Raw genomic sequence first — 27,455 nt, 5'->3', positions numbered from 1 at the left:
AATAGCACTTAAACCCAAAAACTTTGTAGGAAAACATGGGGAAGGCCTTAATTTGGCTTGAATCTTGGCCACTATAGCAGTTCATATGCCTAGTGTGGAGTGTTTATTACACATGAAGCCCAAATGATAAGAGGTGAATACCATTGGAATGTGAGTTTGGATACAGTCTACATAATTTTGGCTAAAAGTTTGTAGTCTGGTGCTAGCAAAAAGGTGTCCACTAAATTATCTGATCGTACCACACAACTGTATATTATGCATAGATCTTATTTAACCCCCAATAGAATGGCTAAATTTAAACCTGACCAGAATCCACTATGCCCTAGGTGTAACAGCCCCTCTAGCATTTTCTTTCATTTTCTCTGTACGTGCCCGGTGATACAGGATTTTTGGAGCCAAATAGTTAAGTTTATACATGATAAGATGGGATCTCCTCTGACGCTATGTCCGAAACAATGCTTGCTGGGAATATACCCTGACTCAGATAAATTCCACAAAATATTCCTACAAGAGGTATTGTTTACAGCTAGGTTGCTTATAGCGAGGAAATGGTTGCAAGATGCACCACCGACACTTCAGGAATGGATCTCAGCGGTCAATCAGGTCTTGCCTTATAAAAAAGAGATATATGTTCATAGGAAATGCTCTGCTAAGTATGGTAGGATTTGGGACACGTGGCTGGGAAATGCAGCTACGTGCACAGAAATATCTAGTGACTCATTATAGTCTGGCTCCTTTATAAGGATATTTACAAACCCTGTATTTGAGATATGTGTGTACACACACCCACTATGTATTCTATAACAACGTAATGCGATGTATCTAGCTTATATGTGACATGTAATCAGGCCACAACCCTTTTTGTTGTTTCCACATATTGTATAATTGTAATGATACTGTATGTATATACCATATGTGTCTCAATTTTTTTCAAATAAAACACCACGTTATTTGTAAAAAAAGTTTGTAGTCTGTATTAAGTAGCAGTCTGGGTCTGCAGGATTGGACGTGGTTAGGATTCTTCCCTGGTTTAAGAATAAGAGTGGTATATGCTTTAAAAAAGTCAAAGTATTATGGGTAAGAATAGCAATATAAAGATCATTTAAACCTGATGGCACTTCAAGAACTAAAAGTTTATAAAACTAGGTAATGGGTAATAATCTTGGGTTATATCATTTGCAGAAGTGTAATTGCCCATTGTACTTTTTCAACAGTATTTGGGGAATTGGGATGTTTCTGTTGTTAAGAGATTAATTTGCGTAAATTAGCTTGTTCCATAAAGTGCTGAAGGAATGGTTGGGATGGTTGGGAGGGTTGGGCAGAATAAAATTTCACATAACATTACTTAAAAGGAGGTTAATTGCGTGATGCTTTTGTTGGTTCCCAATTTACCCAATTACCTTCAGAATATGGGGTTTTTGTGGCCATGGGGCCTTGTCAGTTTAGCTAGGAGAAGATCAATTTTATTTCCCTGGCTGCAAAAAGTATTATTGGTTATAGTATTTGTTGTTGCAGTTGGGTAGCTACAAAGGTGTTAAAAAAGGGCTACTGTCTTTTATCATTGATTTTGTGGCACGTGTATTGTTTTGCTGCTTCCTTCTCCCGTGCCTCATTGAAAGGAGTGACTCTAGTGTCATTCCGGTCAGGAGGGCTTGTTTTGTGCTGGAAGTCGGTTGTATTTGATGCCACCCCCTCTGGCACTTGCCCTGTGCTCATCACTGTTACTTGTTGTAAACACAGAAGCTGGCTGCCTGTTCTGCCTTTTGTGTTTACAAGGGACAGCACGCCTCTCCTGGGCCCACACAGAGCAGTTCCTGCCCAATCACCTGGCAGCTGCTCCTCCTGCACTGACAGAGTCTGTACTGGGAGGAGATTTGGGGGAAGAGCTTCATACTTGGGGGGGGGGAGTGGAAAGAATTTTAAGAGAGGGGAGATTGAGGAAAGTGCTTTCTAGTGGGGGGGACACGTTGAGGAAAGAGCTTGGTACTGGAGGGGTGGGGAAGCTTTGTAGTGGGAGAGAAAAGATCTGTACTGGGGCTTGCATATAGAACTCTATACGAATATGTTACCTACTCCTGAGCCCTGAGCAATATCCACTCCTGGGCCCTCTGTCTGCAATACTCGCCCCAGCACCCTGTGCAATACACACTGCTAAACCTGCACAATATGCTCTCCAAAACCCTTCACAATACACACTCTGGAGTTCTGCTTTATACATACTCTGGAGCCCTGCAACCTGCAGTGTATGTACTGCTAAGCCCTGCGCCCTGTGTGATACGCACTTCTAAGCCCTGTGCCTTGCACAATATGCCCTCCTAGGCCCTCCTTAAATTACCTCCACAAATGCAGGAACACTTTCCTTCCAGTGGCACCACCGATGTAGGGAATTTTTTTTCTTCCAGTGACATCACAGATGTGGAAGCATTTTTTTCCTTCCAGTGACACCACCGATGCAGGGACATTTTTTCCTTCCAGTGACACCACCGATGCAGGGACATTTTTTCTTTCCAGTGACACCATCGAAGCAGGGACATTTTTTACTTCCAGTGACTCTACCGATGCAGGGACACTTTTTTCCTTCATCACTGTTAGCCCCATATTTTCACAGCAGTTTTAAACTCTTCAGTTCAGTGTAATGCCGCGTACACATAAGCGGACTTTTCGACCGGACTGGTAACATGGTCTATCTGACACACTTTCGGCGGACTTCCGACAGACTTTCCTAATGAACGGACTAGCCTACACACAATAACACCAAAGTCCAACGGATTCGTATGTGATGACGTACGACCAGACTAAAATAAGGAAGTTGATAGCCAGTAGCCAATAGCTGCCCTCGCGTCGGTTTTAGTCTGTCGCACTAGCATTCAGAGGAGCGGATTTTTCGACCGGACTCGAGTCCGTCGGAAAGATTTGAAACATGTCTTATTTCTAGGTCCATTGGAATTTTGGGGAAAAAAAGTCAGCTGGAGCCCACACACGATCGAATTGTCTGACGGGGTCCGGTGTGCCGGACCAAGTCTGCTGGAAAGACCGCTCATGTGTACGTGGCATAACACAAAACATTAGAACTAGTTTATTGCATGCCACATGTATTACATACATTTCGGCACATGCTGCTATTGGCTCTGCTCCCTTCTTCATCTGGGGGGAAAGGGAGGGTTCAGGCTAGAAGTACCTTCCTATTTTCGCCTTGGGCACTGGATGACATTGTCTTAACACTGTCTTCCTCTTATCTATACTGGGTAGGAATAGGTAACCTACAACTGTGAATCCATTTTATATTGGCTTTCTCTTCATTTATTTCTGAAATAATTCTCAAATTTAAAAATGCACTGAATAGGACATGGTTTTCCCCATATCTATACTGGGTAAGACTAAGTAAATGACAAATGTTAATCAGTTTTATATTGCTTTTCTCTTTATTTAAGGAAGATCTTAGCTATAGGCACTAACCTAGGTTGGCCTATGTTTAATTAATGGAAGAAAAACATATGCTTTTTTGTTAAACTTGTCTTCAACTGTGCATTATTTTTTATTGCCTAGACATTGAGAGAGTATATATAGATTATTATTTTGAAGCACAGCTGGACATTTGGTATGGTGATTTCTTGTGGGGTCACAGCTCTTGTAGACCTTCAGGCTGTCAAGTAATATAACTGCTGAGTAGATGAGACATGTGAGGTCACATATTTTCCTGCTGTTAAAGTACTCAACAATTCCCCCTGCTTTAATCAGTTAAATTTGATTTTATATATTTATAGGTAGATTATTTTTTATAAATATTTAAGTATTCACTGTATGTTAATGGAATGTCTAACTATTAAGATAAGAGGAGACAGGAGTTTTGTTTAACAAATTGTATGTATGTGTTGTGTAAAAGGAAAAAAGATTGACTTTCCATTAATATTTAAAGGCTGAGTGTTTCACATTACAACTCTTCCTCACAGAAGAATAAAGTTAACTGGTTTCTGGAGAGATTTGTAAAAAAAAAAAATGCAGAGGGGATCCTGAGGGAATCTAGCAATTCAAGTCTTTGGGGCTTGAGCTGCTCTAGGGAATAAGAAGGAAGAAACATTTCATCAAGGTAAACTATTACAATTTTACCCAGAATGGCCCTGAAAACTGACACATTTCTGACTTACAGAAGGGACATTGCAAAGGGCAAACAGCATGACAAGGTTTAGTATAATGGCTGTCTCTTGGTTTAAAAGCTATTTTCCATTGGTTCCTTCAGTAATTCCAAACTATGTTAACAGCCCTGCAAACACCTAACCAATGAAAGTTCCAGAAATTGCATCAGATCAAGAGATTCTCAGTTATGGGTTGTAATTGGTATATCATTAAGCCTCTGGTCAATTTAGTTGTTTTTGTAAAAAAAAAGATGTAAACAGATAAGCAATGCCTTATTCTTTTATAGATGGCTTGGGTCTCAGGACCAGGTTCTAAATCACTCCCAGGGAGTTGCTTGAAGGGAAATCATAAGGTCCATGGGGAGATAAAATGTCTGTAAGGATTTTTGCAATAAATTAAAAAATTATGGAATAGCAAACCTGTCCTTTACTCCAGTCAATCTAGGGGTTATTCTGTTGGGTTTTATGCAACACTGCCCCAGGTTTACCCCCCCCCCAGCGGTATTCCCAAGTCTGGCTCGGGGTGAGATTTTAGTACCAAAAGAGGTAACCCCGAGCCAGACTCAGGATCGCATCGCTGGATCCTGGAAGACGTGACTTACCTTGTCTCCGGGATCCCACGATGTTCTCCCGCTGTGTTTGGCGGCCGGATCTTCCGCCCGATGCACTGTGTGCCCTGGCTTCCATTCCCTGCGAGCGTAGCGACGCAGGGGGTGGAACCGGCGGCAAATTCAAATAGTATAAAACACAAACACACTAATACATTGTAATCCTATTGGATTACATTACTAAATAAAATAAAATTGACCTTATTTTGCCCCCCCCCAGTGCTTTGTTCCAGTGCCTCTGCCTGCAGTTTTACTGTACTTTCTGTCTGGAAACTGCAGAGCGACCATGGCATCAAAAAAGCGCGCTTCGACCTCAAAAGTGGCATATGACCTGCTGAAAAACAGTGACGGCGAGACAGAATCGCTTGCAGAAGTGAGTGATAGCGATTCATGGGGAAGTTCGTCATCAGGCACGGAAAGCGATTTCAGCGATGATCCTGCGACAGTGCCCAGTGATGTGCGAACTTGGTGCTCAATTGACTGCGGTCAATTGACAATTGACTGCGGTCCCGTTTACCGGAGCACCTGGTATCAAAGTGGAGGTTGAAGATGACAGCCCCTTGAGATACCTCCAACTCTTTTTGACTGTTGAGGTCATAGAAAGAATTGTTACAGAGACAAATCGGTACCAGGAGCAACAAGCTGCTATACCTCAGAGGTTTTCAAGGAGCAGAAAATGGGAACCAGTGACCAAGGAGGACATCTGGAAGTTTCTGGGCCTAATTATTCTCCAGGGAGTGGTGGGGAAACCCCTGCAGAAGTGGTACTGGACAACCAACAAAATACTAGCCACTCCTTTTTTTGGCACCATCATGTCGGAGTACACATTTTCTCTCATAATGAAATATCTGCATTTTCAAAATAATGAAGAATTTGATGAGACTTCTCATCCAGCTCCAAAACTGAAAAAAGATTTGGGATCTATATCAAATTATTCTGAAAATTTTCCAGTAGACCTATGTACCAGACAGAGACGTCAGTATTGACGAAAGTCTAATGGCCTACAAAGGAAGACTTAGCTGGACACAGTACATCGCGTCAAAGAGAGCACGATTTGGCAAAAAATCATTCATGCTCTGTGAAGCCAGCACTGGTTACATATGAAATTCGGTCCTTTACACCGGGAAAGGGACCAAATTCAATGAAAGATTCAGTAATTATGGAATGGCAACCACTTCTGTTCTTACTTTGATTGAGCCATTGCTGAATCAGGGGTACTGTGTAACCACAGATAATTTTTATACTTCTCCAGAACTCTATGAGTTCCTTCTATAGCACAAGACGGATGCATACAGGACTGTTAGAGCTAACAGGCGTGACATGCCGTCAACCTTTGGCAATAAAAAGCTCAAGGCAGGAGAAATAGTTGCCTGGCAGAAAGGCAAAATGATGGCACTGAGATGGCGTGATAAAAAAGATGTGTGCCTAATGAGTACCATTCACAACACCTCTACTGTCATGGTACATACAAAAGGTGGAAAAGACGTAATAAAACCTCAAGTCATAATGGACTACAACAACACCATGGGAGGTGTTGACAGAGCTGACCAGGCCATGACTTTTTATCCAGCGATGAGAAAGCAACAAAAAAATATTACAAAAAAATCTTCAGGCATCTTCTTGAACAGTGCCTGTGGAACGCTTTTATTTTTATAAAAGAGTGACAGGCCTGTGGTTCATGCGGACTTTGTTTGGAAAGTTGCCGAACTTATATTTCTCAAGCACCAAACACCAACCACTGTAAATAGATCTGGACATCGTACTGGTGGCTTTGTGAACCCGGAACACCTGACAGGTTGACACTTTATGGACCACGTTCCACCAACGTAAAAGAAGTCAGCACCCACAAGGATGTGTATGGTTTGCTGCTCTAAACGTGACGACATTGGAAGGAAAATCAGAAAAGAAACCCGGTTCTACTGTCCTGACTGTCAATTTTGTGCTGTACCCTGTTTTAAAATTTTCCATACCCGAGACGTTTACTAAAGCAATATGACTACTAATATTGCACTCTTGTTTGGCCAAAAAAAATGTCAGTGTTTTTGATTATATTATATATTAAAATGTATTGAATAAAACGTATTATTACTATTATATTATTATTTGTTATTATTGATAGTTATTTATTATATTATAATTTATGATTTTGTGTTTCAAACTTTATCATACCCAGGATGTCTACTAGACTCTTGTTAGAACAGATTTCAGTGAGTTATTCCTAAGAATTACAGGCCTACAATATAAAACGCCAAATTTCCACGCAAAATAATGGTACCGCTTTCAGCACCTAAAATCTGAAATAATCATACCGCCAGGGAGGGCTGGTACTCAATTGCTATAACCCCTATGGGGATGGTGAGCAGCTGAGGGGAAGCCCAAAGTCTGCAAGCAAAAGAACATTCCTAAATTCGTTTTCCATATTGAAGGGCATGGCCTATCATAATGTGAGGATTTCTTGCTTAGAAATTGAAATCCACGCAGTCAGAGCAAGGATAGCCTAGGGTGCTCTATGTCCCTAGCAGAATGGTGATAGATTATTGCTAATAAGCATTGGCAACAAAAATGGTCTTTTTCTTTTTGTTGTGTAGATAATGTGCTGCAAACAACGCCTGAAGTATGAGCGGTGATGAGCAAACCAGGGTGGGTTTAGTTTGCTTGAGGTTTGATAAACCCAGCAGGATGTCCACAAACCCGGAACATAGTACCAATCCCTATTGGAGTTCATGAGAGGCAAAATAATTTTTTGTGCCCTTTTCCAAGGCTAATAGGCAAGTTATTGTTGTAAAAATGGCATTGGGAGCTAATAACCGCCATGAGGGACTACCATTGTCATCCACAGCAACCCATACCCCCAACAATTTTTCCCAGCTATGAGCCACTGCCCAATGATATTGCCCCTAACCACTACTGTTACTAAATGACAGAATCCTGCCATTGTTTTTATGTAAACAACATCCTGGGTGATATCATTGTCATGTCAAATATTGGGAGACTTGGCCGCTTCCCCTTGTAAGGTACTCTGCCAGTGTTGAAAGGCATGCAGCTTGGTTGAGCTTCCCCAGCCACTCCTGCCAGTCTTATACTTACCTGCCCCTGCAAATCCAGTAAGATATCAGCAGTGTAGTTTGTTGCTGCTGTACAGCCAGTTGTCAAAACCATATCGGCTGCGCTCTCCCTTCAACCCTAAACTGTACAAAAGTAAAATTATCCTTTAAACCTTTGAATGCTTGTATGAAATTCCACATTACCTTCTCACCCTTCACCCATGTGTGCTCACTCACGCATATGCTACTAACATGACTGGCTTTTATTTTGATGTGTGAAGTTTGCATGTGTAAACAAGAGCCAATCAGAGCAATTCCTGCTTCTTAAAGAGTGATATGTGATCTCTTTGGGCCTTGTACCTGCTTCAGGGAACACTTCAAAAACTTTGTACCGAGACCATTGCATTAGTCTGGAATAAACCAGACAGATCACAGAATAAAACCTGTGCTTTATATCCAGTTACATACATTGTTTTAAACGTACCACTGCTGAAAAAAAAAGAATCATTGGATGGCAATAGTACAAAAAAAAAACCCTTGCTTGTACTTCAAAAACAAGGTATACAGTAGATATATTTTCCATATCATAAGCATTGATATATTAATTGGCAAAGCAATAATCCTATAGCTGAATTGTGAAAATTGCTCTGGTCTAGAGATAAGTGTACTAGGGACATTTTGCTTAGCTAGGCAAATAATGAATTATCTCAGCAGAATATGTTAAATTGAAACTAAAGTCTCGTTTTTTTTTAGTTAAAAATAACAAACATGTTATACTTATCTGCTCTGTACAGTGGTTTTGCACAGAGCAGCCTGAATCCTCCTCTTCTCGGGTCCCTCTTCAGTGCTCCTGGCCCCTCTCTCCTGCTGAGTGCCCCCACAGCAAGCAGCTTGCTATGGGGGCACCAGAGCCGGGCCACAGCTCCCTGTGTCCATTCAAACATGGAGTTATGCTCTTGCCCTGCCCCCTTTCTCTCCTTATTGGCTGACTGACTTTGGTTGAGAGCAGCAGGAGCCAATGGCGCAACGCTGTTGTCTCAGGCAATGAGGAGGGGAGTTCTGGGCAGCCGAGACACTGCTGTAACATCTCTGGATTTAGATGGACCTCAGGTAAGTATTAGGGGGGCTGAGGGAGGCTGCTGCACACAGAAGGTTTTTTATCTTAATGCATAGAATGCAAGTCCACAGTGGCATCTGCTTCCCTCCTCCTGTGGCAAGAAGGCCAATGTGAGCTTCAGCCACCTGATAGGACCCAATCAGGACACTGCTTTTAACACTAAGGGGTTTTTGGATTGAGAGACCTTTTAATATAAAGGGTTAACTTATTTATTAAAGCAGTACCATCAAAATGTGCAGTTATCCTGTTTAAATATAACCATTGTCCCTTGGAATCACCTGGTAATTGGTCCTTTGGGTTGCTTTACCAGATCACTCTACTAGATATGTTTGAGTGTATCTATTAGTATAGATCCGTTCCTGGAAGATGTATTTAACTAATGAAAATCTCCAGATTGATCAGTGGATCAATTGATTATTACATATGCTACCACAATTGTTGTACTCCTGGGATGTTCAAGACTATTGGCAGGTTTGAGTGCTTATATATAGTAAATAGATAAAGTTTTAAATTGTCAGTAGACCCAAGCGTTTTTGTTAATTAGAAGCTTCCAAACAAAAGTGTAATTTAGTATGTGCACTGTTTAGTCGCGGTAAAATCACTGTAGTAAATGTAAAATACCTAGTGATCCTATCATTTGTTTGCATTTCTTTAATCCTGGTGGCAAAACTTCAGGCTGATCTGGCCTCTGCAGTGTTACTCCACTTGTGCGCATGGTCCACTTCTTCCTCCAGAAAAGCCGTACTCTGTTCTCCTCATCTCCCAGATACCCACATCACAGGTAGAGTGGACAGCTCTAACTAGGTGATTATCAGTGGCTACTTCAGTGAGCCTTGCTGTCATAATAGGTTCAAACAGAATAGTTTTACCTTACACCCAAGTGACCTCAGCACAGTAATTGATCCCAAGATAAAATGTATGAATAATATGTCAGTAATATTTTTTTTTCTTTTTTCACTGAGCTGGGTTCATGTGATCACTTTTGTGCAACTTATTTCTGCACAGCTAGGGTAGATGGGAACAAACAGCTAAAACGTCTCCCGTCCAGGGTCATGCAGTACAGAGAAAATTGATCAAGTGACCTGAATCAAAAACCTGAAAAAAGGTATTTCTGCTGCTATTATTGTTGCGATTTATGGCTGGAATGTTTACTGTTATTCGTCCTAAGCTATAAGCCCATGGTTATATGGAATGGGTTTACATACACTTGAAGCTTTTTAAGCTTATTTTGTTTCTTTGTTTAATAATATTTTAATAATCATTTGAAAGACAGGCTTTACAGACATTTAAAAAAAGATCAAAATGTATTGTTGGCAGGATGTCTGTTATTATGCACAGAAATTAAAAAAGAGACATAGACAGGAGCTTATTAGCTTTCATTAAGTCCGCCAACTGCCAGGTCTTAATGTTGATTAGCGAAGATCATTAGATTTACTGACGTAAACTTCAAAGTAACATATGTAACCCATTCACAATATTTTTAATGAAAAAATAAAATAGTAAAAAATCTAAATTTATAAATTCTCACCTTGCCAAAACTCCCTTTTCCGATAGCGCGTAATATTTGAAAGTGGTCAAAGTTAACTGGAAGAGGAATGATAAGAAAAAAACACATTTAGAAGTCATATATACCAACTATATAAGAATATTTTAATATACAAGTTCTACAATCTATATATTTATGCATGCAGGATTACTTACAGTACAGAGGCAAATATAGAAAACATTAACTTCTACCAACCAACCAGCAGCCATCTTTTACATAATTACATAGTAGGTGAGGTTAAAAAAGACACAAGTCCATCAAGTCCAACCTATGTGTGTGATTATATGTCAGTTACATTGTATATCCCTGTATGTTGCGGTCGTTCAGGTGCTTATCTAATCGTTTTTTGAAACTATCGATGCTCCCCGCTGAAACCATGGCCTGTGGAAGGGAATTCTACATCCTTGCTGCCCTTATGCCCTGTACACACGATAGGATTTTCCGATGGAAAATGTGTGATAGGACCTTGTTGTCGGAAATTCCAACTGTGTGTAGGCTCCATCACAGATTTTCCATAGGAATTTCCGACACACAAAGTTTTAGAGCTGGCTATAAAATTTTCCCACAACAAAATCCGTTGTCGGAAATTCCGATCGTATGTACACAATTCCGATGCACAAGGTGCCACGCGTGCTCTGAATCAAGCAAAAGAGCAGCACTGGCTATTGAATTTAATTTTTCTCGGCTCGACCAACTTTGTGTGACCGTGTGTATGCAAGACAAGATTGAGCCAACATCCGTCGGAAAAAATCCCATGGATTTTGTTGTTGGAAAATCCTATCGTGTGTACAGGGCATAACAGTAAAGACCCCTCTACGCATTTTAGGGTTAAACCTCTTTTCTTCTAATTTTGTGGCCACGTGTCTTATTAAACTCCCTTCCATGGAAAAGTTTTATCTCTATTGTGGGGTCACCAATACGGTATTTGTATATTGAAATCATATCCTCTCTCAAGCTTCTCTTCTCCAGAGAGAATAAGTTCAGTGCTCGTTACCTTTCTTCATAACTAATATCCTCCAGTCCCTTTATTAGCTTTGTTTCCCTTCTCTGTACTCCCTCCATTTCCAGTACATCCTTCCTGAGGACTAGTGTCTAGAACTGGACAGCATACTCCAGATGAGGCCGGACCAGAGTCTTGTAGAGTGGGAGAATTATTGCTTTATCTCTTGAGTTAATCCCCTTTTTAATGCATGTCAATATTCTGTTTGCTTGCAGCAGCTTGGCATTACATGGCATTGCTGAGCCTATCATCTACTAGGACCCCAGGTCCTTTTCCATCCTTGATTCCCCCAGAGGTTCTCCCCCCAGTGTATAGATTGCATTCAAATTTTTGCCACCCAAATGCATTGATTTACATTTTTCCACATTAAACCTCATTTGCCATGTAGTTGCCCACCCCAGTTAGTTATTGCCCTGCTTAGCTTAGTATTGTCCAAAAAAACCGAGATTGAACTGTTTACCCCATCCTCCAGGTTGTTTATGAGCAAATTGAATAGGATTGGTCCCAGGACAGAACCCTGGGGGACCCCACTTTTCACCCCTGACTATCCCGAGTACTCCCCATTTATCACCACCCTCTGAATCTGCCCTTGTAGCCAGTTTTCAATCCATGTACTCACCCTATGGTCCATGCCAAAAGACCTTACTTTGTACAGTAAACGTTTATGGGGAACTGTCAAATGCTTTTGCAAAATCCAGAAACACCACATCTATGAGCCTTCCTTTATCTAGATGGCAGCTCACCTCCTCATAGAAGGTTAATAGATTGGCTTGGGAAGAACGATTCTTCATGAATCCATGCTGATTACTGCTAATGATACCATTTATATTACTAAAATCTTGTATATAGTCCCTTGTCATCCCCACCAAGAGTTTGCATACTATTGATGTTAGGCTAACTGGTCTGTAATTCCCAGGGATGTATTTTGGCTCTTTTTTAAATATTGGTGCTACATAGGCTTTTCTCCAATCAGCTGGTACCATTCCAGTCAGTAGACTGTCAGTAAAAATGAGGAACAATGGTCTGACAATTACTTGACTGAGTTCCCTAAGGACCTTCGGGTGCAAGCCATCTGGTCTCAGTGACCTATTAATGTTAAGTTTTCCAAGTCTATTTCTAATTCTGTCCTCTGTTAGCCATGAGGGTGCTTCCTGAGATGTGTCATGAAGCTAAACACTGCAGTTTTGGTTACTGAAGCCCCCTGATTCCCTCGTGAAGACTGAGGAGAAGAATATATTCAATACCTTTGCCATCTCCCCATCCTTTGTAACCAGATTTCCATCCTCATTCTTTATGGGGCCAATATACTTAAAGAATTACTTGAGATTTTTTTTTTTGCTCTCCTCCACTATGTGTCTTTCGCATTCTATCTTAGCCGCCCTAATTGCACCCTTACATTTCTTGTCGCATTCTTTGTAAAGTCTGAATGCTGCTGATGATCCCTCAGCCCTGTATTTCTTGAAGGGCTTCTACTTTGCTTTTATATGCATTTTTACATTGGAGTTAAGCCAACCAGGACTTTTGTTCGCTCTTTTAAATTTATTTCCCAATGGGATGCACTGGCTAATGTCCTTATTTAATATTCTCTTAAAGCAAACCCATCTCTCCTCCGTGTTCTTTGTTCCTAAGATTTTATCACAATTTATATCCTCTAGCAAGGTTCGTAGTTTAGGGAAGTTGGTTCTTTTGAAATTCAGTATCTTTGTATTACCCTTATGTTTCCTATTTGTGTGATTTATACTGAAGCTAATTGACCTGTGATTGCTGTTTCCTAAATTGCCCCTTATTTCAACATCCGTAAACAGGTCTGGATTGTTAGTAATAATTCGCTATTGTAACACACCTGGGTATGCTCGATTCGCATTCTCTGCGCCCTGAGCCCACCCTATTTTGAGACCAGATGCATGGACGGGGGGGGCAGCGCCCCTGCGCCCTTAAAAGACAGGCCGTCCCTGGACCTGACGAGGTACAATCTCACTGCTTAGGCACAATTAACATATTGAAATTCTTTCTTTAACATTGGAAATCTTTACTGATGAGAGGTGAAATCTGATCCATTGCTATAGACCAGGGATATGCAATTAGCGGACTCCCAGCTGTTGCAGAACTACAAGTCCCATCATGCCTCTGCCTCTGTGTTTCATGCCTGTGGCTATCAGAGTCTTGCTATGCCTTATGGGACTTGTAGTTCTGCAACAGCTGGAGGTCCGATAATTGCATATGCCTGCTATAGACCATTGGAATTCAAACTGCGAATGGTAAATAATGTAGTGCTAAAAAGTGAACACATATATCAATCTGAGGTTCGGTTGGGTGGTTGCCCACAACACCCTTGGAGTCGTGTTTGGAGGCCCTTGGTTCCTTGGAGTTCCGTTGATCCGCCGACCCGGCAACCTTGCCTTTTTGACTCGTTGTCGCTGACACTCGAGCCCACCTGTTCCGGTAAGAGTAGATATACTTCCCCTTTTTCTCGGTTGAAGATGTACCATCCTTCATGTTTCCCCTGCTGGACAGTGCCAGCATATTCCAACCTTGATTAATCATTAGTTGGTGGTTGACGCATACGGTCCTTCTTAGGACTTTCACATTTATTGAACTTTTTTACATTTTTATTTGTGTCATTTCTTACTATTGATTGTTTGAACTATTGACTTATATATTGATATATGTGTTCACTTTTTAGCGCTACATTATTTACCATTCACTCTTTACATTTTGTCATTTTGTTTATGTAGCAGCTTTTCATTTTTTATCAGAGTTAGCGCAGTAATCTTCACATTTACATTTTGGGTGGGCCGGATGTGGCCCTTTGCTTGCCTTTATGCGGCCCTTGAAGCATTATTCTTCCCACTGACACCAACAATGGGGCACTATTCCTTCCACTGACACCAACTATTTCTCCTCCTAATATCAAAGATTGGACATTGTTTACTACCACTGGGCACAGTCCGCCCCCCCCTAAATTCTGAAGGGCAGAAAAATGGCCCTTTGTTTAGAAAGTTTGGAGACCCCTGCTATAGTCTATTGTGGATCAAAGACTTCAAGTTTCATTCTTTAGAAACATTAATTAAAAAATTGTGATTGGTCACTATGAACCACCATTCCATTGTTTGCCCCAGTTAGTTTTGCTCTAATTTTAGTAAATTACCTCAAAGATAATAGTAGCCTTCTTCAAATAAAAAACAGGCTGATGCAGGCTTGTAGCTCTTTGAGCAGAGAACTTCTGTTGTAAACTAATGCATTCAGACATAAATATGATTCCTGGTGACAAATCTACTTTAAGACCTTGCTAAAAGCAGGAAAAACACCAAGGAAAGATAAAAAGAGATTTATCTGCTAACATTAGAAGTGTTCAGTTTAAATAACCAGCAATATTTTATTTGAAGATAAAACATTTAAAGCTCTATTCCTACAAGGCTTATCTTTCTAGGAAAGTTTTATGAACGCAGAATAGTATTAAATAGGTTTTGTCCCCTGTGCACTTACCTCAACTGATACACTTGCAGTTTGTTAATAACATTTTACCAAATTGAATAGTTTTGTATCTCAGATTAGTGTAGCACATTTTAATTGAATTATAGTTTAATTAGCAAAATATCACCTGATTCTCATGGCAATCTCCTCCCTTGAGCTCTTTCCCTACACTATTATTATTTTATTATTATCATCATTAACTGTAGCATTCCATAAAGTAAAGAAATACAGGGGTGCTATGCTGACAGTAAAGAGTGTGTAAATTCCAAACATTGCCTGTGTCCTCCTATGGAGAATTCCTGACCTTGAAGCACAACAGGATGTTAGGGGAATCTGAATGGAATTTCCATCTTTGACAAAGTAGTCCTGAAGAAGCAAGCAATTGTTGTGAAACGTGTTGAATATCAAGTATGGAGGACCTGCAGAGTTAATTTTTGATATCCATGCTGACATCAAATTTACATATTTTTGTTGATAAATTTCAACTACTATACATTTCGGCTGGATCTGTATCCCCATGCTTGGGTTTGGGTATTGCTGACCTTTTTGAATGTAGAGGGTGCTGTAATGGTTTTTATAAGATATTCGATTTTAATGATTTTTGGAATAAAAAATGTTATATATTTTTAATACATTGCCTCATGTTGTGCCTACAAAGTCTGCTATTTTTCTGAGAATATAGGGCTCTTTTTATATACATCTTTGACAGTTGTCACTGGAACAGGTGGCCATATTGAAGGATTTTTCCTCACGTCTTGTTCAGGTAAAACCTGAAAATTGGTGAATTTCCCCCCACTTTTTGTCTCAGTTGCAAAAGGTTACCAAAGCATGTAGAGAGGCTGAATCTTCCAAGAGAAAAAAAAGAAGCAAATAAAAAAACTTAAAAAAGCATACCCTTCTATACTCCATCCAACACTATGCAAAAAAAATCTTTACCTTTACGTACTAATTAAAATTCACTTAAAGAAATAATAGGCAATGCATATTTGATGTAGTATATAGGTATCCTGGATGATACGGCGCCCTTCAAACAGACAACACCTCCACCGCGCCAATGGCCCTAAATTAAACCAAAAATTGCTAATTGGTGCAAATGGTGAAATCCAAATAAACGTGAATTATTAGTGAAGTTGAGCTGCCCCTTAAAAATCAGATAAGATACATAAACCAGATATTTAGTCCCAAATGTCAGTCACTTGCCGAATCCTCCCTCAAGACATATAGGATAAATATGGGGCGCTCTAAACTTTTTTTTTTTGCTATCAATCTATAAATGACAAACAAATAATAAATAAACAATATATATGTGACATACAGGTGAAACACTATGTGCAGTCACTTCACTCCATGCTGTGACATATCAAAACATCACATCAATGTCACATCACACATATTTGATGTGTCATGAAAGATGGATTTGATTTCTAGGATTGGGGAGTATTTGTTGGCATAATAGTTGCATATAGTTGGCATAATAAAGGCAGATTAAGAGAAAAGGTAATAAAATCTTGAAGAATTGCAGTGAGTGAAAAGTTTTGAGTGGTGAACAGGGAGGAAGGGAAAATAAATATGTAAAATAAAAATTCCGCATGAATACATCCCTGGAATTTAAAGGTAATGTATGGTGTTTTTGCATATATTTTATATTTTTATTACATAGTTACATAGTAGGTGAGGTTGAAAAAAGACACAAGTCCATCAAGTCCAACCTTTGTGTGTGATTATATGTCAGTATTACATTGTATATCCCTGTATGTTGCAGTCGTTCAGGTGCTTATCTAATAGTTTTTTTTTAAACTATCGATGCCCCCCCCGCTGAAACCACCGCCAACCACATCCTTGCTGCTCTTACAGAAAAGAACCCTCTACGCAGTTTAGGATTAAACCTCTTTTCTTCTAATTTTAATTACGTGTCTTATTAAACTCCCTTCCGCGAAAAAGTTTTATCCCTATTGTGGGGTCACCAGTACGGTATTTGTATATTGAAATCATATCCTCTCCCAAGCGCCTCTTCTCCAGAGAGAATAAGTTCAGTGCTCACAACCTTTCCTCATAACTTATACCCTCCAGACCTTGACATGGAAACACTATTGAACAACTATTTTTAAAATAAGTATTTTATAAACATAATGAGAAATTATCAGTTTTTGAACTTGTAAATGTTAAGTAAATAATGTAGCACTAACTCCCTTAGAAGCCACTGGATTTGCTTGAGTATCCCTCCGCTCCCAGTGATGACCTGACAATTACAGACACAGCAGTAAAATCGTCCTTATTAAAGCAGAAATAAGCCATGTAATGGAACTGAGTAAATCTTTTACAATGACAGTGCAAATCCAATATCACATATGGCACAAGCTTGAGTGTAGCCAAGGTAATGCCATTCATTCTCCTTAGCTGTCCGTGAAACAGCCAGCCAGAATGCACTCATGCTGACACAGCTGAGACAAAAGTAACTACCCTGACACTGTAAGTAACAAGAGAAGGATAATGTCGAAAGAAAGCAACAATTACTATTTGAACAGCAGTGCAGTCTAACTACTGTATAAATACTCTGCCTAACCACTGGTCAGTGGAATGACAAGTCTGCCAGCATTGGGGCCCTTGAATTCTACATCAGAATGCTCACTTTAAAAGCAAGAGTATTTGTAGTTCTAAGGTAGAGTAGGAGAAATGCAATCCCCTGAGGCAAATCACCAATAGTATCAACAAAGCTTTGAAGAACAAAATTAACAAGTTTCTGCCAAGGTTCTCGCTAAGGATATAATATAGGCCAACTGGCTTGTTTGTAGTACGATTCGCAGAGCTGTAATGTGTCTTAAAGATGTTCTCCACTTTCAGGAAATGGAAAATATGTGTATATACACTGTGCTGCCCCAACGGGGCATAGAATTAATATATATTGTTATATATATATATATATATATATATATATATATATATATATATATATATATATATATATATTGTTTTCCTAATTATTTTCTATGGGATTTTATATTTAGTTCACATACTGCCATCTAGTGACCTTTTATGGTAATGCACTTGATTTACATGTCTTTGTCTGATGTATGCTCCACCCTTCTTCCTGAGTTTTGAACTTCCTGTGTAATGGAGCTTAACAAGCCACATGTAACATCGGCACATGTATTCTACATAAGTAAGCTACAGACAGTATCATCTTTTGACCGCATAAATACTTCAACCTATTCATCTGTTTGTATCCCGTCATCTGCTGTAACCTGATGTTCAGATTAAAAGCATCTTGTGGATGGAATCGGTATTTGGTGAGTTCAAACTATCTGATGAGGATTGCCTTCTGTGATTATATCTTATACAGGCCAGGCATAGAGGTCTCACAAGGGCTAGTCGCTTCACAACAATCGGAGTCAGAATAGTCAAAAGATGTATAGACTTCCTACAGCCTGCTGTGTATATGTGTGCGCCTGATCTACAATCAAGCTCAATGCCATCCGCCATCTTGTGAAGCACATGGTCGCACAAGCTTACTGCACCTCATGTGAATGTTAAAAACTGTGTCTCTATATTGAACGGTGTTACCCCACCTGTCTAAGCTCCTGTTCGTCTTCTTAAAGAGACAGTACCATTTTTTGCAAAACCGTGAAAAAATGTTTACACAAGACTCTGAGCACCCTTTTGTGGCTGAACCAATGCAGATTCATCATGCCTCTGAACCCGCAGATGTACAGGGAGCAGATTCTGCAGATATTTCCGAACAGAGTGTAAGACCCAAACGTACAATGAAACCGACACAGAAACTCAGAGAAAAATATGAAACCACTAGAGATGAGCTCTCCAGCAATCTGTCAGACTTATAGGACAGAACTTCACATTGCATGTCAGTTTTGTCAACCGACTGAACTAAGAGACTTTATAGATTGCTTATCTGTCGCGTATGAACACTACCAGCGACTGTTTGCAAAATACACAGCTTTCTTGCAGGACTGTAATATAGAGGACTCTTCAGCAAACTGACCAGGGCCGATGCACTAAACCAACAAAGGGATCTCTTAGTGCAACATGCTCAGTATAAGGCAGAACTCCGCATTGCTCAACTGTAGGAGACCAGATCTCACAGATCCACATCAACCAAGCACACTGCACGTTCTTCTAGATCCTCTCGCTCCAGAAGTTTGACATTAAGCGACAAGCTAATAGAGGCCCATGCAAGTCTGGAAGCAAATAAAGTGCGAAGCTCCTTTACCAGAAAGGAAGCAGAAGTAGAAACACAAAAGGCAGCTCGCCATGCAAAGATGGTAAATCGCCAAGCAGAGATGGAAGCTCAGAGCAAAGCTCGCCAAGCAGAGATGGAAGCTCGCCAAGCAGAGATGGAAGCTCAGAACAAAGCTCGCCAAACAGAGCTAGATGCTCAAAGCAAAACTTTTGAAGCAGAGATGGCAGCTCAACAAGCAAAAGCAGATTCCCAAATAAAGATTCTGCAAATGGAAAAGGAGGAAGCAGCTGCCCTAGCAAGGCTGATAGCCCTTGAACAAGTGATGGGAGAAAGTGTTAACTCAGACTGTTCCATCCCAGCGGAACTGCAAGACCCAGTTGAACGTACCTGTGAATATGCATAGTGTTTGCAATGATACAGAGTCATCTCCTGTACGTCCTACTAACAACACTGTTCTGACTCTCAACACAGAGACCTCTCAGCTCCAAATGCCTGAGCCTCTTCAAGTCTACAACACAAGTGCATCTATGCAGCAAACCGCATTACCTCTTGCTGACAACAAGGTGACTTCCAGTGACAAGCCACAGCTCAAGCCACAGCCAGCACAAGCCTTAGGGACTACACCACAGTTAAACAATCTTGCAACATCATTTCATCCTGGCAAATCTCATCCTACTTCACCAGAGAACTTTCACACCCGAGGGGTTCCATAAGTTACTTTGGCACCGAAGAGTGAGAGACCAGACTTGAATGACTTTGCCAGATAAATGGTACGCTGTGAGCTCATTAACACTACCCTCTCAAGGTTTGATGACTGTCCAGAGAGCTACAGGGCCTGGAGATACTCCTTCAAAGCTGCCATTGCTGATCTCAACCTTACTACCAAGGAGGAGCTTGATTTGCTCATAAAGTGGCTGGGGCCAGAATCTGCAGATCGTGTTAAAAGACTGAGAACAGTGCATGTTGACCACCTAGATGCAGGTCTTGTTGCTGCATGGGCAAGACTTGAGCAAGCCTATGGCAGCTCTGAAGCCATAGAAAGCGCTATATTCAAGAGACTGCAAAACTTCCCAAAAATAGGGAACAAAGCTCCAAGATCTGAGTGATCTTTTCGTGGAGCTGGAGTTGGCAAAGACAGACCCACGTCTACCTGGACTAAGCTTCCTGGACACTGCACATGGTGTCAATCCAGTTGTGTCTAAACTGCCATATGGCCTGCCACAGAAATGGGCACAACAGGGCTCAAGGTACAAAAGAGACTGTAACGTATCTTTTCCTCCATTTGCATATTTTTGCAGGTTCATCAGTGATCAAGCCTGGACGAGAAACGATCCCAGCTTCAGCTTCATTGAACCCAACTTGCCTGCTTCATCATCATCATTTTTATCAAGGTATGATAACATAGCAGCTAAACGTAGAGACTTTAATAGAGCAATGTCTGTTAAAGGACAGACATCTTACCACCCGTATCCTCTCCTGCTTACCAGAGCGATTCAGGTGACAGAGATAAAGACCCTAACCGTCAGTGCCCTATTCACAAGAAGCCTCACCCCCTAAAGAAATGTAGTGGGCTTAGGGCAAAGACGTTACAAGAGCACAGGGAGATTCTTCAGAAACTTGGAATATGATACAGGTGCTGTGCTTGTTATGGACATTTTGCTAAAGACTGTAAAGTTGTCATCAAGTGCACAGAATGCAGTACCGACAGACATATTACAGCTATGCATCCGGGGCCACCTTCAGACAATTCACAGCAGCTGTCTACCTCTAGCCCTGTCTCAAGTCATGGCGGGGAGCAATAAAGTCATGCTCCAGCCACAGCTAACATTTCTTCTTCATGCACAGAAGTCTGTGGAGAAGGCTTAGATCACAAATGTTGTGCTAAGATATGCCTAGTCAAGATATACCCAAAGGGTCAACCTGAGGAAGCTATTAGGATGTATGCCATAACAGATGAACAGAGCAACAGATCCCTGGTTAAGCCTAAATTCTTTGAGATCTTTGGTATAGAGGGACACGCATCACTGTATACTCTCAGAACCTGTTCTGGTTGTGAAGAGACCTTCGGCAGAAGGGCTGATGGGTTCATGGTCTCTCATATCAATAAGGGAGAGGGCATACCCCTACCAACATTAATCGAGTGTGACCAGATATCGGACGAAAGGGAAGAAATCCCTACTCCAGAGGCTGCATATCACCATCCTCACTTGAGGCACCTTGTTAATGAAATTCCTGCAATGGACATGAATGCTGAAATTTTGATCTTGCTAGGAAGAGACGTTCTCAGAGTACACAAAGTATGCAAGCAGTGCAATGGACCTGATGATGCCCCTTACGCACAAAAACTCGATCTAGGCTGGGTAATCGTGGGCGACGTATGCTTGGATAGAATGCATATGTCATCCGAGATCCACTCCTTCAAAACTTACATGTTAGGAAACAGACGTGTGTCCCACTTCAAACAGTGCCCTCACCATTATGACGTAAAGGAGAAGCCTCTTGACATCATCCAAGTACCTGATTTCACTCTTAACCTTTGTGATGACAAACTAGGTACCATAGTGTTTTCTACTAAGAGATGACAATAAAATAGCCTTGTCAGTCAAAGAGAGTTCATCAAAATAATGGACAAAGAGTTCTTCCAGGATGAGTCTAACAGCTGGGTTGCACCATTACCTCTTCGTGCTGTAAGGGTTAAACTCCTAACCAATCGTGAACAGGCTCTATCCAGATTCAACTCACTTCAACGAGCACTAAGGAACAGGCCTGAAATGAAGGAACATTTCATCGCCTTTATTAAAAGGATCTTTGACCAGCTCAACCACTTCAAAGACATGATGAGTGCTGGTACCTGCCTTTCTTCGGAGTGTATCATCCACGTAAGCCAAAGCAAATCAGGGTAGTGTTTGACTCCAGTGCCAAGCATCAAGGCGTATCCCTGAACGATGTTCTTCTCACTGGTCCAAACCTAACCAACAACCTTGTAGGTGTACTTATGAGGTTTAGAAGAGAGCCAGTTGCCATAACTGCTGACATTGAACAAATGTTTCATTGCTTCACTGTGCGTGAAGACCATAGGAACATCCTAAGGTTTCTGTGGCACCATGACAACAACAAGGACAATGAGATGATTGAATACTGCATGAAGGTACATGTTTTTGGAAATAGTCCCTCACCTGCTTTTGCAACATACGGTTTACGAAGGACTGCCCTTGATGGAGAAAAGGAGTATGGCGTGGATGCTCGACACTTTGTTGAGAGAGACTTCTATGTGGACGACGGACTTAAATCTTTACCTACAGACGAAGAAGCCATAGACCTGCTCCAAAGGACACAAGGTAAGCTTTCCGAGGCTAACCTCAGACTACACAAGATTGCCTCAAATAGTGTTGCTGTTATGAAAGCCTTTCAACCTGGCGATCATGCCACAGGGTTTAAAGACTTGAATCTGGGACTGGACATACCACCTGTACAGAGAAGTCTGGGCCTACAGTGGTACTTATTAAAAGACACCTTCGGTTTTCAAGTCAGCTTTGCAGACAAGCCATTTACCAAACATGGTGTTCTGTCAGTAGTGAACAGCCTATACGATCCAATGGGATTCATAGCTCCCATAACCATACAAGGTAAATCCTTACTTAGACAGTTCTCAGAGACTATTAAAGATTGGGATGCTCCACTACTAATAGACCAGCTTTCAAAGTGGGAGTCCTGGAAACAAACTCTACATGCCTTAGATGGAATCCGTATACCACGCTGCTACACTTCTGCCTCCCTTGCCACAAGTCAGAGGAAAGAGCTTCACATCTTCTCAGATGCATCTACTGAGGCCATAGCATCTGTCACTTACCTCAAGGTAAGAGATTCTTCTAATCAAGCCCACATAGGGTTTCTGTTTGGGAAAGCTAAGTTAGCACCTAAGCCTGAACACACGATTCCCAGGCTTGAACTTTGTGGGACTGTGCTAGCTGTAAAAATAGCAGATTTCATACTGCGTGAGCTAGACATTCAGATAGATGACGTCAGATTCTACACAGACAGCAAAGTTGTTCTGGGCTACATATACAACCAGACTTAACGTTTCTATGTCTATGTCAGCAACCGTGTACAGAGAATCAGGAAATCATCTAAACCTGAACAATGGCATTATGTTCTATCTGAAATTAACCTTGCAGATCACGCCACCAGGCCAGTGTCTGCAAGTGTCTTTGCAAATTCTCCTTGGATAACAGGTTCTGAATTCCTGCTGGGTCATCCAGAGGAAACCACAGCTGATGTCTTCAGTCTTGTAGAACCTGACAAAGATCCAGAGATTCGTCCTGAAGTCAAGACCTTTGCCACTGATCTGAAACCTAACCTCCAAGTTGGAGACCTTGTTTTGCTCAAGGACCAGCAAGCAGAAAGAATTGAATGATCTATGGAAATCATAGTAAAGACCATTCCTAATGATGATGGTATGGTATGTAAGGTAGAGGTGAAGGTTGCCAGACAAGGAACTGAAAAGACTTTCCTCAGACCTATCATGGAACTTATTCAGCTGTTGCCCTTTGGAGAATGAACTTGTTTGCTTACGCTGCTGGATCCTACCTGTGATTTTAAGAAGAAAGTGTCTTGAACTTAAGTTGACATAACTTGAAGCCTTATATTAAGGGTTATTGTTATTGCATTATATGCATGCTCTTTTATGTCTTTCAGGTCTTCAAGACATCCAGCAAATTACACTGTTGTTATTTGCAGTTGCATCACTACCGTTTTGATGTATATAGTGACATTTACCATGCCAGACGGTGAGTGTGCTGCCCCAACGGGGCATAAAATTTATATATATTGTTTTCCTAACCATTTTCTATGGACTTCTATATTTAGTTCACATGCTGCCATCTAGTGACCTTTTATGGTAATGCACTTGATTTACATGTCTTTGTCTGATTTATGACACACTTCCTTTCTGTGCAATGCTCCACCCTTCTTCCTGAGTTTTGTACTTGCTGTGTAATGGAGACAGCTTAACAAGCCACATGTAACATGGGCACATGTATTCTGCATAAGGAAGCTACAGACAGTATCATCTTTTGACCGCATAAATACTACAACCTATTCATCTGTTTGTATCCTGTCATCTGCTGTAACCTGATGTTCAGATTAAAAGCATCTTGTGGATGAAATCGGTATTTGGTGAGTTCAAACTATCTGATGAGGATTGCCTTTAGTGATTATATCTTATACAGGCCAGGCACAGAGGTCTCACAAGGAATAGTCGCTTCACAACAATCGGAGTCAGAATATACACCTTGGGTGCTGTTAGGCATAGATTGCTTAAATGTAATTTTTTTCTACTCTGTCAAAGCAAGCACCATTTATAGGTAGTCAGCTTCAGTGGTGTATTTAGGTTTTGTGCTGCCCTAGGCCTGACAAAACTCATGCACCCCCTGATTTAAATATGACCCACCCCTTCCTTTTTAAGACCCTCCCTGTCATCTTCATGGGATGAGAACAGAGGGACGCCGTGGGAAGAGGACAGAGGGACGCCTTGAGAGGAGGACAGAAGGATGCCGTGGGAGGAGGACAGAGAAACGCTGTGGGAGGACAGAGGGACGCCATAAGAGGACGACAGAGGGATGCCACGGGGAGGAGGACAGAGGGACGCCGTGGGGAGGGGACAGAGGGACGCCTCTGGGAGGGTACAGAGGGATGCCTTGGGAAGGGAGCAGATGGACGCCTCGGGAAGAGGGCAGAGGGCAGAGGGATGCCGTGGGATGAGGACAGAGGGACGTCGCGGAGAAGGGACAGAGGGATGCTGCGGGGAGGGGACGTGGCATCTTTTAATTAAGGGGGAGAGGTGGGGTAAGGGGATATGTGCTGGGGGGTGCTTTGGGAGGGGAGAGGATATATGCTAGTGGGGGGGGAATCAGACCCCCCCACTAACACATATCTTCTCCCCTTCCAAATCACTCCCCAGCACATATCCTGTTACCCCCCTCTCCCCTTCCATCACTCCATGTTTGCATCTGTTATCTGCCCCCCCTTCCTGGTTTCCATTTCCCCCTCTGACTGTATACAGTACACAGACCTCAGACCAGCAGCGTGGCTCTCTCACTGAAGTTGTGTCCCTCCTCGGCTCCTCCTCCTCCTGGCTGTGTACACAGGAACATAGGAGCCGAGGAGTGTGTGTATGGATGTCAGGAGAGAGATGGACGGCTGCTCCGGAAAGCCGATTGACGCTGCAGGACCCTGGGCAGCAGATGTTCTGGGTGCCCGCAATAGCGCATCCCTGTCTGGTTAATTACCGGAGCTCAGTGCTGAAACTTGTTGTGGCACTGGGCTCCAGGATTCAGCTGTGCAGCCCTGCGTGCGGGAGGGGGGGTTCGTGTGGGGGCGTGGCTTTTTTGCCCCCCCAGAAAAGTGCCGCCCTAGGCTTGGGCCTGTTTGGCTTAGGCCAAAATACAGCACTGGTCAGCTTACTACAGCACAATGCAACCTTGTCTTGGAAACCTGTTGCTTTTTTAGTGGGTTTCCATGAGATGGAAACCTATTAGTTCTCAGTGGGTTTCATAGGCTGCACTGTGTACATGGTGCAACTTGAACTGAAACACAATTGATTTTCTAAACCAGACTGCAAAAAAAAGCAGAGCAGCTGTTCAGATGATGGTAGCCTCAGATTTTCTTGTTAGAAATGTTAAAACTACCAACAAACAAGAAGATCTTTGACAATCAGCAGCACCTCTGGGGAGAAGACTGTTAAGTTTTATGCCTAAGGTCTACCTAAAGAAAAAACTTATTTATTTTAGTTTTGGATAGAGTATGGATGTGTGAAAACCCTAGTTGTCCTCATCCATACCTTTTGTGTAGCCTGTTTATGGTTGATTGCCTTTAATTTGAAAGCTCACAGTGTCCAATTTTCACAAATCCTTTGTAGAACTGACTCTATCATGACGATGGAGCACATCTTCACACCCTGCATGATACAACTCAACATTTTAATGCTAAATGGGAAACTTGGATCACTATGCGTGACCAGTTTTCTTAATTGTATAACGTATTCCTAGTTTTGAGAGTTGTATAGGGTACAGCTTGAATGAGGTATGTCCTGCTCACTTGTACTTTATATATTATACCATCTTTGTTATTCAGGCATTTCAATATATGGCTCTAGTTTTCGTATTTTGGTTTTCTTGATCTTATATGTCCTTGTTGGCCATGTATACAACTCGTCTTATACAGTCATCTGGATTTAATTGTTTTAATGGCTAAACCATTGCATATTTTTCTGTAAAGTAATAGTCTCCAATAAAAGGATTCCTCTTTATTCCCGTTCTGATGAGAAACCTAAAATTTTGGCATGTGAAAGATAGGTTGCACAATGAGTATTTCAGTGATTAAGCCTGTTCTTGAGTGAAACATGTTAGAGAGGAAGGTCTCAGACAGAGTTTTGTTGTTTAATTATCTTGAAGAATAGTTACATGTATATTGAATTGAACAGTGCAACACTGAGCGTGCAGCTGGTTGTTTTACTTTTGGATTTTGCTAATGGTAACATGGATGAACTTTAGCCCAGGGCTAGCACCCGATTGCTAGGAATATGAGGTGCTGCAGAGGCTTGTGACCTGTTTGATACCGATGAACTAAAAATTACCTAATTTTTCACAACTTTCAGTCCCATAAAAATGTTTTTTATGACAGAAAGAGAATTTCCTCATACCAGATGGAAATAAATACCTGGTAACCCTTTTACCACAGTGTCCAAAACAAAAAAAACAGCTTTGAGTTTAGATGCATTTTAAGATTACTATTTCTTAATAGATGGAATCCTACTTTTTTTTGTTATACCTATCAGTGTAGGTTTCCCCAGTTATACTTTCATATATATAATGATGAACGAGTTCTTTAACATTACCCTTGACTGACACACCACAACATGCAGGTGGCTAACGTTTCAAGGCCTTAACGCTATCACCACTATAAAGCAGCTATTTAGCAGTCAGTGTAAGTTTCAGTACAGCAGCAGTGAAGGATTAAACTGGCCTGGGAAAGACACAAGAGGCTTCTGGTAGCTGGCCGATCTATAAAAGAGTTTTAACTAATGCACATTCCAATATAAGGAAATTCCTTTCAGCTTTTCACAAGTTATATACCACATCAGGTATCTTAAATACATCAAGGGCTGCTTCACATTTCCCATGGAGTATCACAATATGGCTATGATACCGCTGATTTGTGCTTGCAGAGATCCATATAACACTGTATTTCTATATTACAAAGTGCAGTGGAGCATACAGATGCTTCATAAATATACTAAATGTACTACCACTATTTGTAATAAGAAAAATTATAATAAAAG

General features: G+C 41.2%; 1 protein-coding gene across 2 annotated transcripts in view; it reads right to left on the bottom strand.

Annotated features, from left to right (window-relative positions):
* STK32B (serine/threonine kinase 32B) overlaps nt 1–27,455 on the bottom strand; it is a 335,065-nt gene that overhangs the window by 258,435 nt on the left and 49,175 nt on the right. Inside the window, exon 2 of one of the 2 annotated variants that reach the window (XM_073610249.1) lies at nt 10,431–10,486. The exons of the other annotated variant lie outside the window; for it this stretch is intronic. Within the exon in view, the coding sequence (XP_073466350.1) occupies nt 10,431–10,486 (56 nt within the window). The remainder of the gene's footprint in view (nt 1–10,430; nt 10,487–27,455) is intronic. 2 annotated transcript variants of the gene reach the window in all.

Source organism: Aquarana catesbeiana, linkage group LG01, assembly GCF_042186555.1.
Source record: "Aquarana catesbeiana isolate 2022-GZ linkage group LG01, ASM4218655v1, whole genome shotgun sequence".
In the NCBI taxonomy this organism is placed as follows: Eukaryota; Metazoa; Chordata; class Amphibia; order Anura; family Ranidae; genus Aquarana; species Aquarana catesbeiana.
Note: the sequence above shows the minus strand (reverse complement) of the source record. Positions and strands in the feature narration are given on the sequence as shown.